At 38.9% G+C, this 12,383-nt stretch overlaps 1 protein-coding gene across 1 annotated transcript; it reads left to right on the top strand.

Moving 5' to 3' along the window:
* Nucleotides 1-2,572: 2,572 nt before the first annotated feature.
* Nucleotides 2,573-12,059, top strand: SIK1 (Protein kinase superfamily protein). Its single transcript, XM_088879794.1, has 18 exons — nucleotides 2,573-3,488; nucleotides 4,496-4,584; nucleotides 4,671-4,778; nucleotides 4,941-5,048; nucleotides 5,439-5,529; nucleotides 5,741-5,793; nucleotides 6,511-6,573; nucleotides 6,715-6,759; nucleotides 6,904-6,939; nucleotides 7,426-7,481; nucleotides 8,637-8,718; nucleotides 9,288-9,422; nucleotides 9,555-9,684; nucleotides 10,457-10,607; nucleotides 10,987-11,134; nucleotides 11,261-11,461; nucleotides 11,564-11,649; nucleotides 11,807-12,059. Exons 1-18 carry the CDS (start codon nucleotides 2,693-2,695, stop codon nucleotides 11,904-11,906), a joined length of 2,478 nt encoding a protein of 825 aa, XP_088735920.1. The 5' UTR covers nucleotides 2,573-2,692; the 3' UTR covers nucleotides 11,907-12,059.
* The last annotated feature ends 324 nt before the right edge of the window (nucleotides 12,060-12,383 follow it).

Below are 12,383 nucleotides of genomic sequence, written 5' to 3'. Positions count from 1 at the left end.
TACACCCTCTCTCCGTCGAGCTCCTCTTCCGTGCCATGATCGTCGTCCACATTTTCCAGGGCTTCTTCTTTCTTTTCACCTGGTTTTTCCCCTTCGGCGAACGCTTCTACAGGTTCTACCAGATTTTCGTCGGCTATTTCATGGTGGACGAGAGCGTTACTTTCTTGAATTGTTACAGAGAGATGATTGCTGCTAAGGACGCCACGGCCAATCAGAAACAAAGAAAGCCCTGTTTCGGCAAACCTGATGCATTCCAATGAGAATCAGGAAAAACGGTTGTAACTTGAAACAATGGTTTCAAGAATTTTTTGTCTTTAATTTTTCATTTTTTTTTTTTTGGTTTTTTTGTGGATATTTATAGGTTACAGGTGCATATAAATGAAGGAATACTTGTCCATATTACAGAAATTTCATGGAGGCTTCTCCATTTTGATATGTATGTATACCAAGGAAATACATGGTTGTGCCTTGTTCCTTGGCTGCATTGTGCATGTTTCTTCCTTTTTCCAGGAACCTCTCAGTACTTAGAACAAGAACTTGGTTAGAAATTAGTAATTTGAAATTGATGTAGGCAAGTGTTTCATATTAGTTGAAGAGAGAAGAGCTCGACTCGCTTATAAGCCTCAAGACCTCTTCTCGTTAGGGAGGCGCCTTTTCACGACAAGCCCGTAACACTCCTACAAAGCCAAATCGGACAAAATCTCGTGCAATGGGGAACCAATCAAATCGCAAATCGTATCAGAAACCATCACACTACAGTTGTTGAATATATATATATATATACATATATATATACATATCATGTTAGTTCAATTGGCTGAGAGACTGATGAATATGAGCACCATCTTTCAGAAGTTGAGAATCATCTGTATTAAGCCTGATTTCAATGATTCTGACAGTGATTTTATGTTCAGTGTCACTCTGTAGTCTATACAAAGCTGGTGGACCATTAGTAGTGTTAAGGAAGGATGCGAGGATGTCTCAACACACATGCCTATAGCAGATAACCAATGTTGTTGATCACAAACTTCTGATTAAGAAACTGCTCGTTTTTATTGTAAATTTCCAAATCTTGTGAAACAAGAAAAATAATTTAAGATACAGAATGAGCCGGCCACATAATCCAACAAAAGAAACACATACAACGGTTATGCTGTCGGTATACTACCTTCACAATGAAATGACAACAACCGTTCTTGGTTATAAAATCTATGCCACAACATTTGGTCTTGTACGTGCCTCTCAAATACCCTCTGTCGGAACTTTTGGTGAAATCCTGGGAGGAATTTCCCTTTTGGCAAACATTTCCTTCTCTCCTAAAACTAGACAAAGAAAATGGTGAAATCCTGGGAGGAAGAGTTCTGGCTAATTAGTTCAATCTTGAATGCAGTACTTGGATTGCAACTTATCCTCAGAAAGCTCTTCTCCACTTGGTTACCTGCACTTCCAGTCTTTGCAACGGTAGCAGTCGACCTATGCTACCGCCTGGTGGTATTTTCAAGCAGCTACCGCAATGAACACTACTTCACAACCAAACCCAAAATCCTTCAATCCATCTGCCTGGAAATCATTACCATTTCACTTTCCGAGTCGATATTTTCTTGGACGGCATACAAATGGGTAGCCTTGTTTGCATGGCTAGCATACAGTATCCCCGCCGTTTGGGCCACGTCAGGAAGCCCTGCCACATTCCACACTACCTGATGGTCTCGAATCAGCCTATCTTGGAGATAGGAGGGTTTGTGTTGTGGGGGTTTTGGTCCGGGAATGATGAAGGACATATAAGCCAAGTTGCCATTGGATTGCACTTGTTGGGACAAGCTTCAGAATTGTTCGTCTATCATCTATACCTGGAGGCTGAAAGGCTTATGCGAAACGCAGATTATTACAGTTGGCTGCTAGAACAGGTGAGGAGAGGTGCCATTGACAGGAGTCAAATGTTGGCTGACTTGTTTCTTGCCAGGGGAGTTTACTTACAAGGATAACATCAAATGTATTAATTTGATCTTCACAAGAACTGGTCGGTTACATTTCCTGTACCAAGAGTATCTCCGCATGTCCAACTAGATTGTTGGGCGCTCAAAAATGCACATCAGATGTGGGGGGCCAGTAATATGATCAGCAGACTCTTGGAAACGTTTCCGAGGCTAAAAACAAATACCAACTACTCTAATGCCACTCGTACATTTGTTAATGCTGCTGTCACAAATCGTCCTATTCTGTTTACATGCATGCAGACATGAACGAAAAATTCGAGGTCTAACAAAGTTAGTGATTTCATAGTTAGTGTGTAAAGAAAACAGGGGCAAAGGGGTGACATATTTGGACAACACAGATAATAACAAGGATTTAAGGTTAACTTGGTCGATAAACTGAGAATGTATATAATTATTGGAATTGGAAGAAAGTTAGTAAACTGAAAATGTAAAGAAATAAATACTTCTTTTATTTTTGGACACGCAAGAAAATAGTTGTACGCTATTGAGAAGTCGCGATTGGAGGAATAATACTGATTTCTTTTTTTTTTTTTGAGAGGAATAATATTGATTTAAGGAGCACGAGTTTAGACAAAGGCGTTATACGGGATTGGAAGAACTGAAGTAAGCTTTTCCCACTTTCAAGCTCACTCATCGTATACAGACAGAAGGGAGAGAGGGAGAGGGAGAGGGATTTACAGATCATAGTAACAAAGATGGAGTTGTCGCCGAGGTCCCGGCGAGCGCGGAAGCCCCCCAAGAATTCGGATTTGTATTCCACATTCGTGGTTCACGACAAGGATGGTGGGCCGTCCAGAGAATCCCGACCCGACCCGGAATCCTCGGACATATACGCCACAATGGTGTACAAGGACGGCGTCGATGAAGACGAGGAGGAATCCCTCCCTCCTTTATTGAAGCGCCTCCCCAAGGACTTCGGCGGCGGAGGAGACGACGGCGCGGACTTTGACGACGATGGCACCGGCACTGCGTCTATCTCCGGAACAATGATTGTAAAAACCGATCGGAGGAGATCAAATTACTCGGAGAAGAATGCCGGTGTGTCTTCTTCGTATACCAAGCCGCGGAGTACGGCTGGGAGTCAGTTTTGGGAGAGGAGAAGCCCTAGGAGCAAAATTGGGAATGAGGAGGAGGAGGAGTATGCGGGAGACTTTTCGACGTTTGTTGTGAGGGAGAAAGAATATGATGACGACGAGGAGGATGAGGATGAGGAGGAGGAGGGGATGGGGACGATGGTGAGGAGAGGTGGTGGTGGTGGAGGAGGGGGGACGATGAGGAGGGCGGTGGAGAGTATGCAGAAGGTGGGTGAAGTTGGGCAAGGGAGGAAGAAGAAAAGCAGTGGTGCTGGTGGTGGGAGTGGCGGTGGCGACGGGAGCGGTGGAATCACGCAATTGAGGCAGCAGGGTAGTGGGAAAGTGTCTTCCAGCTCTATACCTGAGTGTATGACCAGAGAGGATCCTTCTACCAAGTATGAGTTGCTCCATGAGCTCGGTAAAGATTCAAGTTTTGAGCTTTCAAATGCTTGTTTAAATCTCTTTTCATTTATGGTTGTGTCATTGGTCGGAAAATGTTTTCCCATCATCTAGATATGGAAATCTGAATCGATTAGCTGAATTATGTATTCTTTGTGGAAGGTTAGTGACTGAATGTTAGAACTTTAGGCCTAATGAAGTTGGATTTAGATTTTAAAAAAAATTAGCCTTACTGAAGGTACCTTTAGGGATAAATGCTTTGTGTTGTGTTCCTGATTTTGAGAAAGACGATTTGCTTTTAAGTTCTGTAAATATTGTAGTTAGTCAGTAATTAATGACAAAAAAGCGTTATCTTTTCTGTATTTTGTTGGTCTATTTTAATTATGTATTCAAATTAAGGTAATTTACTGATGCATCGTGCATGAAACAATCCGCGGCTTTTTGTTTCTTGGAGTGGAGGGCACGAGACGTTGGCTTCACTGAACAGTCTCATTCAATACCAGAAGCACAGAATTAAGGGGCCTTGCTTGCAAATACATTAGCTAACCTCTATTACATCTGGAAAAAGAATGAAAACAATTGGAACAAGTAGACATACACCCACGAGTATATAGGAAACGAGTGTGAACTCTTTCTACATGTGTGAACTGTTTCAGCTACTTGGTAGGCAAGCTACTCCCTTTTAGATGTACTTTGTCATGACTGACAACTCTAAGCTCACAATAACGATATTATGTGATTTATAACAATGGAATGTCTTGTAGCTTTGAACCCAGTTTGAGGTGTTATTATGTCAATGGCCAACTTTCTCATTGCAAATAAGGCTTCCAAGAAATAAACTTCCCATAGTTCCTCTTTGAAGATCTTTGAGATTTACAAGATTTTAATTGAATTCCTGAACTGTTAAATCCAGCAAAGAAGGAATATGAATGTTCTGTGAGATTTATTGGTTATTCTTTTATTTTATATTGCAATAAATTCACAAGTGAACTTAATGTGATTGAAAGCGGATGGTTTATTAAACAGGGAAGGGTTCATATGGGGCAGTCTACAAAGCTCGAGATATGAGGACTTCAGAATTAGTTGCGGTCAAAGTAATATCATTATCTGAAGGGGTACGATTATGACGTGTTACTCAATCTGATATTCTTTTGATTAAGTATTCAGCATTCAGATTATGGAATGCTATATGTGTCTCCAGGAGGAAGGTTATGAAGAAATTCGTGGTGAAATTGAGATGTTGCAGCAGTGCAGTCATCCTAATGTTGTTCGCTATCTTGGTAGTTACCAAGGAGAAGAATTTTTATGGGTACAAAGAGAATCAGCCTTTATACTTGTTTTTTATACTGTTCATGTCTATCTTTTGGTGTTCTTTTTCTTGCCTTACAGAGCTCTGTCTGATGCTTGTATCTGATTGTAACTGTTTTATATTAAGTTGCCTGAAGTCTTGAAATTTTGAATTTGTTGGCAGATAGTGATGGAGTACTGTGGAGGTGGAAGTGTTGCGGACTTGATGAATGTTACTGACGAGCCTCTTGAGGAGTATCAAATAGCATATATTTGTAGAGAAGCGTTGAAGGTACCTCATAATAATCAACTTTGTTATTTAATAAAATCTTTGACCAGCCTATTTATTTTACTATAATACCAGTGGCCAGCCTGCATTAACATTTAGATTTTATCTGGAAATAAAATTTGAGTGCTTTATTTCTTTTATAGATAATACTTTGTTGAGAATCTATATATTATGTCATAATCGAATATATTTCCAAGTTTAGTTCCTCTAAGTAATGTCTGGTCTTCGTTGTATTGCCCATTTGCAGTGCAACAGGTAGATGTGAAAATCTTTTTTCCCCTTATCTGCAAGAAGATTAGATAATTGTGATTTGTACAAAAAGGTTGTCATTATGTTGGGACATGCCAGGCTGCTTCTTATGTGTTATTTCTGAGAACACATCTGTTCATGCAGGGTCTTTCCTACTTGCATTCAATTTTCAAGGTACATAGAGATATTAAAGGTGGTAATATCTTGCTGACTGAGCAAGGAGAGGTCAAGTTGGGTAAGTCTTAAGATGACCACTTCATAAGTTCTGGTCCAACCTTCCTCTTTCCAATTCGCCTAAAAACTATGCAGATCCTTGTTTGTTGGGCTAGGTAATTGACCAATTTGTCAATTGTGTTGCTCATGGAATACAGTCAGGATGTAAAACTATATGGCTGTCATAGAATTTTTATCTGTACTACAGGAACTAAAATAAACAATATCTACAGGTGATTTTGGGGTGGCTGCACAGTTGACAAGAACAATGTCCAAGCGTAACACGGTACACCAGCTTATCATTTTAATTTGCCATATCATGATTGTTTAAGTTATTCCGGTTATAATCGTTTCTCCTTGCTGAATATGTAAGCCTGTGGAATGCGAAGCTTATTTTCTTGAACTCTGACACTCCCTGAGTCTCTTCTGGTTTATTTCATGAGCGCTCATGTTCCAACAAATTACAGTGCTGCTTCTAGCAATAGATAGCATGGACTGGGTTAAAGAACACAAGAGTTTTTGATTACTTTGTTTCCTACTAGGTTGGATTTACTGATCATTTTAAGAAGGTATTGCACATTTTCTAGTTGATCCTGTTAGGGATGGTGCGACATCATAAGTTTATCCTTTTAATCAGGAGCTGGATTTTGAGGCTTGAGCAGGTGAATTTCCAAGAATGTTTAAGAGTGTTTAAGTCATTTCAATTTTGAGATCTTAAGACCCATAGGAAAAAAAGAGGAACGATAGAAATGAAATATACAAAAAGGGTGATTGTTGATATTAGTGAAGGGATCTTTACAGTTGGTTTATGGAGAAAAGTCAACTCCATTCTATTTCTTTGACATAATTTTTTTAGTAAGAGATCTATCTGAGACAAAGGCTATACCAAATTAATTTCTTGTATTTGACATGTTTATGTTTATGTTTATGTATACCAGCCTCTGCTGCTTATTTACTTTTCTAGTCCTTTTCATCAGTGAAGTTGTCGTTGATGGTTTTTCAGTTTATCGGTACACCACATTGGATGGCTCCTGAAGTTATTCAAGAAAGCCGTTATGATGGAAAGGTAAATTGTCTGTTTTGTGCTTGTGAGGTGTGTGTGAGGCGAGTCCCTGGCACATCATTCTTTTTCAAAATGAGTTTGCATTTTTGAAATGGAACGCTGTACTTTTGCATCTGAAAATATCGGCTATAATTTTCTGCCCAGGTAGATGTGTGGGCTCTTGGGGTGTCTGCAATTGAAATGGCTGAGGTATACCTCATCAATTTCGTCTAGCTTCAGGGCTGCCTTCATCTCTTGTTCTCGTGGATTAATTGTTAATCCTAGTAGCTATTGCATGATTTCACTGTCATTAATGATGCTAATTTGTTGGCTGTTTGAACATGGTTTTTCCAGGGAGTTCCTCCAAGAGCAACTGTTCATCCAATGAGAGTAAGTCCATGGACTTTAATATACGACTTTGATCTCACTTTGAATCTATTCAATGGTGTTGCCTAAACAAGAAGCCACACTTCAGGATTTAGAATGATGTAGCACCCTGCACTGGTTGTATAAATGCGCCTGAGTTCATACTTTGAGCACTTATTAGAGCTGGTTGCAGTGGCTGCATTGCAAATTATGGATGCATCTATTCACTGTCATGTATCATCTGTTTGGTTTGTCCTTATGTTGTCATACTTCACATGATTATTCATATTAGGGTAAATTGGGACAAGTGTAATTTTGTTGCACAAAGCTTGTCTGCTCGAGTTCTATTGCGGCTGTTGCAAAAGTAATCCAATAAGTGCGGGTGACAACAAATTTATAGCATTTGCAATTAGTTTACTTACAGGATCTAGCTTGTACTGTTTGCCCCTCTTTGTTTATGGTATTGATGTATTACATTTGGGTGCTTAACAAATTCAAAACTTGTTTCAGGTACTGTTTATGATTTCCATTGAACCTGCTCCAATGCTTGAGGATAAAGAGAAATGGTTTGTCTTTCAAACTTTCTTTTGGATTTAGTCATTTTTCTGAATGTGATGAAGTGCTGACATTTCTTTATACATATTTCATTCAGAGTCTTATCGTCACCAATGATGCCTTAACGAGATTTATTGGTTTTGCTGTCCTTCACTCCTGCGAAACTGTAGAATCTTTTAGATTTTTGTATGACATGCTTTAAAAGCCATATCCTTAATTCATGGTCCTTTTTTTTTCTTGAGGTCTGTATCCACTGGTTACAACTGGAATTCATAATAAATTAAGTCATTGCCAGTGCATATCGAGCTTCTACCCTGTTTATCACCATTTTAATACTATTTTTCTTTCTTCTGGATGCTGGTGATTTCAGCAGTTCTATCTGCTAGCTTGTGCTTTGCTACATTAAGTGGTTTTCTGGATGTGAATGTACAATAATGTCACAATAAGAACCTTGTAATTAGCCAAAGGATTCAGGTTAATGCTCAAAGTTACACAGTTAGATTAATGGTTCCATGAAAGGCACTTTTGTTTCAACTTGTAATACAGCAAACCAACATCAGGCTTGAGTTAAACAGAATTTTGCATGAGAGAACAGGTGGAACGGGGAAGTTTATCTTTGCACTCTTCACCTTTAACATAGTGGGTGGGAGTTAGTTGGGCGAAATCATTAAGCTAATTCGTAGGGTACTTGTTGAAGAAAAAACCGCGTTAGGGGATGGGATGTGACCATAAAAAAGAAGTATGATCATTCAATTTAGTAAAGGAAATATATTTGAATTTCAAATCCCGATTCTGCATGTCTTCATGTTAAAAATTAGGGTTTTGAACTACCAGACAGAACTTTGCAGTTGAGGACCATATTCTCATACTCTTACCCTGTATATTTTTGTTTCTGGATAATTTTGGTAATAGAAAACAAGTGCAAATGACATGGCTGTTAGGCTCCAAATTTCGTGGTAACTGGTTGCTTATCCATATTTTACGACCAGCTAATTTTTTCACTTTCTGGGAATCAACATCAAAACATTAATCAATCAGCATTCATTTTGTATTGGATCTTGTGTATATGTTCAGATATTTAAATGAGTTTTCGTGCTTGGGTCTAGTAGTGTCTGTAATGCATTAATTTTTTCAGGTATACTAGATTTGATTATTTATTGTTACAGGTCTCTTGTGTTCCATGACTTTGTTGCTAAATGCCTGACAAAGGACCCACGGCTTCGGCCTACAGCAGCCGAAATGCTAAAGGTATTTATAATTCATTAATGTTGCTCATAGTGCATGTTTAGACGTTTTTACTGTAACTATTCACTTCAAGAGTATGTTCTTATTAGGATTTTCACATTGAACCAACTCATCAAGTGAAAAGCTTTTTTATTTTTCATGAATCTGTTGATTACTATTTATTTTCTAGTACTTTATATAATATCCTGCACAACTATGAATGTTGTCGTTTGATTCAAAAAGCGGTTTTCTTCGTACAGAGTAGCATGTTACTTCTCAATGGTATGACTCCTGTCATAGAAGTAAGAAAACTATTGTGCATATCCCTATGGAACATTTCATGCTTAAGTTGAGATATTTGTAGGTCTTCTCTGTTTTATGTTTGAATGCAGTTTTATATTCAACCATGGATGCATAGCTGAAAGTTTCTCACCGCAGTGAACATTGTGAAAGAATGTTTGAATTGGAAAGGCCAATTGGCTAAGCCTTGAGAGATGGACTGCATACATAAGCTTTTGTATACTCTTACCATGCTACATTGGTCTCATTACTCCAATTCTGATGTCTATTAGTTGCTTTCTGCTCATGTGTAGCACAAATTCATTGAAAAATGTAGAAGTGGAGCGTCAACAATGCTTCCCAAGATCGAGAAGGCAAAGCAAATGAGGGCATCAATGGCTTCTCATACACAGGACATTGCACCGGATGCGACACTGCCAAGAGAAGGGGTAGAACTAACTTTCTGTTTGATTTAGTCAACGTCGCGTATGAAGAGTAGGAGGGCAAACATCCTTCTATTTCTCTTTACACACACATGCAAGTTTCTCTAACTATCATGTTTGTCGTTTTGGATCGTGCAGCCGCTGGGAGGTCCAATATCAAATGAAGCCATCGTCAGTACTGTTCCATCTAGACCACAGGATGGTGTACTTCCTGTTCTCACACAGGAGAATCAGGTTCCACCTGATGGAGTACAAACTGCCATAGAAGGTAAGCGTTCCTAACATTTGCTATCAAAAGTTTTGGTGATCTTATAGAAAGGTCTCTGATATATTTCCACTTCACTATAGACTACTACATCAAGGCATAAACAAGTGAAGCTCACAATTACAGACACATGATCACTCTAAACAGATTACTGGGTTGTGTCGAGTATGATTAGGTCTGAATAAGAAAGGTTGAATTACTTGGAATGTTGTGAAAAACAATTTGGTTGAAGTTACAGCTGCATTATTCAATAACCCCAAATATGAAATTGGTTCTATTCGAGTAGCTCCTCATCCTAGTGAATCAAACATTTTTTTTTCCTTTTTTGCATTTGTTAAAATAACTAGTATGGTATTGTAAACCAGCTCAATGTTGCCGATTCAATTAGGCACAGCAGTCTATTCCTAAGCTGGGTTTGATAACTATGCACATACCTGAAGAAAAAGAAAAAAAGCTATGCACACAGCTTTGCTCATGAGCTTAATTTATTTTTAGTGATTTGGAAACAAAGGGTAAGTTCAGTGTTTCTCGAAGTTGGCATGATTTCATGAGACATTCTAGTTCGAAAAATATGGCCTACATGGAAACACTGCACTTTGACCTAATTGTTTCTTGCCTCTGTTTTTGTAAATCTCCTTCTCCCTCCCTCTGTGTGTGTGTGTGTGTATTTGTGCGTGTGGCTATTAATATATATGCATATACATATGTATTCAGTTATTACGATAGGACATGAATGTGTGATTTGCTGGTGCACTGAGCGAAGTGTTTTGATCAGGTGATTTTGGAACTGTAATAGTTCATGATAAAGTTGAGATTGGTAGAACAGCTACTCCAACATCTACAAGAGCTGAAGAATCCTTTTCTGCTACTAGACGTCTTGGAAGTATTTCTGTCAGTAGGATTGGTGATAAGGCTTTAGACTCTTGGTACATCTCTGTAACTCCAGATATTTTCCTTGTAATTTGAACATAAAACTGCTATATTTTTGCAGGTTTACATGCACTCCTTTATAAGATCATTCTACCCTTTTTGCTTTCGCTTCCAATGTCAAAAATTAATGGTTGCATTTCAATTGACCCTTACATGTTAATCTCTTCTGGTGCTTACCTGGTTAAACTTTCATCTCTGCACTAAAGAGGTTGCAGAAAAAATAGATTCAAATCTGGAAGCTGTTAAGTTTGGCTACAAGCATAGAGCATTGTGTTTCAATTTTGATATAAACTAACGAATTTCCTTCAGTTGTGCACGCAAACTTCGTCCCGTAATTTTTGGTGCTCACTAACTCATGCACAAATAACTTGTCAGGCTGGATAGTCCTGCCAGTGCAAGAACCGTGGCTGCAGGATTGCCTTCACCCCATCCAAACCTCCATGGAATTAGTACTCCCCAAGGTCCTAGCTTGACCGATGCTTCAGTTACTAGTGAGACTGTCAGTAAGAAAGCACTAGACAAGGTAGCTCTGATCTTCCAAGTCGATTTTCTGTGTAACTTAAGTCCTTCTTCTTTTCCTTTTGGTGACAGTAAATTGCTTTTATGTTTGTTAACATATGCTTATATTGGTTGGTACAACCTGGAACAGCTCTGGTCCATATACAGCGCTGGTAATACAGTGCCAATTCCATTCTTAAGGGCAACTGACATATCCCCCATTGCACTTTTGTCCGATAATGTGCTTGGTGGATGGCAGCAGGATAATGGTGGAAACATAGCTGTAGAAGCAATGCAGGAGCTCTTTTCTGGTGATGCTCAGCCCAAAAAGGGTAGAAGCAGACAGAATGAGGTCCTCTTTGGCTTCCTAGTCCTATGAAATCTTTTTGGTTCCGATTTCTATCATGATGAGTTCATTCTCTGCATTTACGTAATAGCTTTGACTTAATTACAGGTACCCCTTCCGCCCAGCGTATGTCAGAGGCTTAGTTCAAGTCCAACTCTAATGAATCTTGCTCAGGCATTAGCGTACCACAAAATGTATGAATTTCTTCCTTTCAACCTTGTCTATGTACAGTTAGCAGAAAATGCTATGTCGTTCTGATGTGATGATAACTTGACATTAGTCATGCTCGTTCGTTGTGATGTGATGATAACTTGACGTTTGTCATGCTCGTTCATCTGATATTGGTCACAGGTGTTATGAAGAGATGCCACTTCAGGAAATGCAAGCAGCACAGGAGCAACAAACCATTCAAAACCTTTCCGACACCCTTCGAACTATTCTGCGGTTGTAATGATTTTATGTAAATTGTTTTTGACAGAATTTTGATTTTCCTCTTAACTAAATTCTTCCCCTGTTTCTTTCTTGTGACTGAAGACCTAGTGTATGTACCCACCTCTATACATAGGTTTAAGGGCTACAAAGTTTCTTGTGTTGTCTGATAGAATTTTATTTACTTCGCACATGAATAAATATTCTAATTCAATTGTCAACAATAACGTTAATTATGAACACTAAAGATCCTCAAAAGTTTTTTTCTGGGTAAATGTAAGCTGCATTGATAGAACAGATAGTGTACAAAATAAAAGTAGCAAGCAGTCAGTGGCCCCTATACTATGTCCCCGGAATTTTCCGTAGTCTATACAAGGTGGATGATTGTAGATGTAAAGGCAAATTTTCAGCTAAAACCCTACACCTAACTTGTTCAATTATAAGCTTCGCCAAGTCCTCGGATGTAATCCTCTTATGCTGGAATCTTAGTTCGTTCTGT

Source organism: Sesamum indicum, linkage group LG4, assembly GCF_026168435.1.
Source record: "Sesamum indicum cultivar Baizhima isolate 11 linkage group LG4, ASM2616843v1, whole genome shotgun sequence".
Lineage (NCBI taxonomy): Eukaryota > Viridiplantae > Streptophyta > Magnoliopsida > Lamiales > Pedaliaceae > Sesamum > Sesamum indicum.
The sequence above is the reverse complement of the archived record's forward strand: the minus strand, read 5'-3'. Positions and strand labels throughout refer to the sequence as shown.

What these genes read in the sequence shown, in the direction of transcription:
- SIK1 (XM_088879794.1), top strand. Translation starts at nt 2,693, where the DNA reads ATGGAGTTGTCGCCGAGGTCCCGGCGAGCGCGGAAGCCCCCCAAGAAT. An exon ending in TAATATCATTATCTGAAGGG is followed by an intron (nt 4,585 to 4,670) that starts GTACGATTATGA and finishes ATGTGTCTCCAG; the next exon opens with GAGGAAGGTTATGAAGAAAT. An exon ending in CTGCAATTGAAATGGCTGAG is followed by an intron (nt 6,760 to 6,903) that starts GTATACCTCATC and finishes TGGTTTTTCCAG; the next exon opens with GGAGTTCCTCCAAGAGCAAC.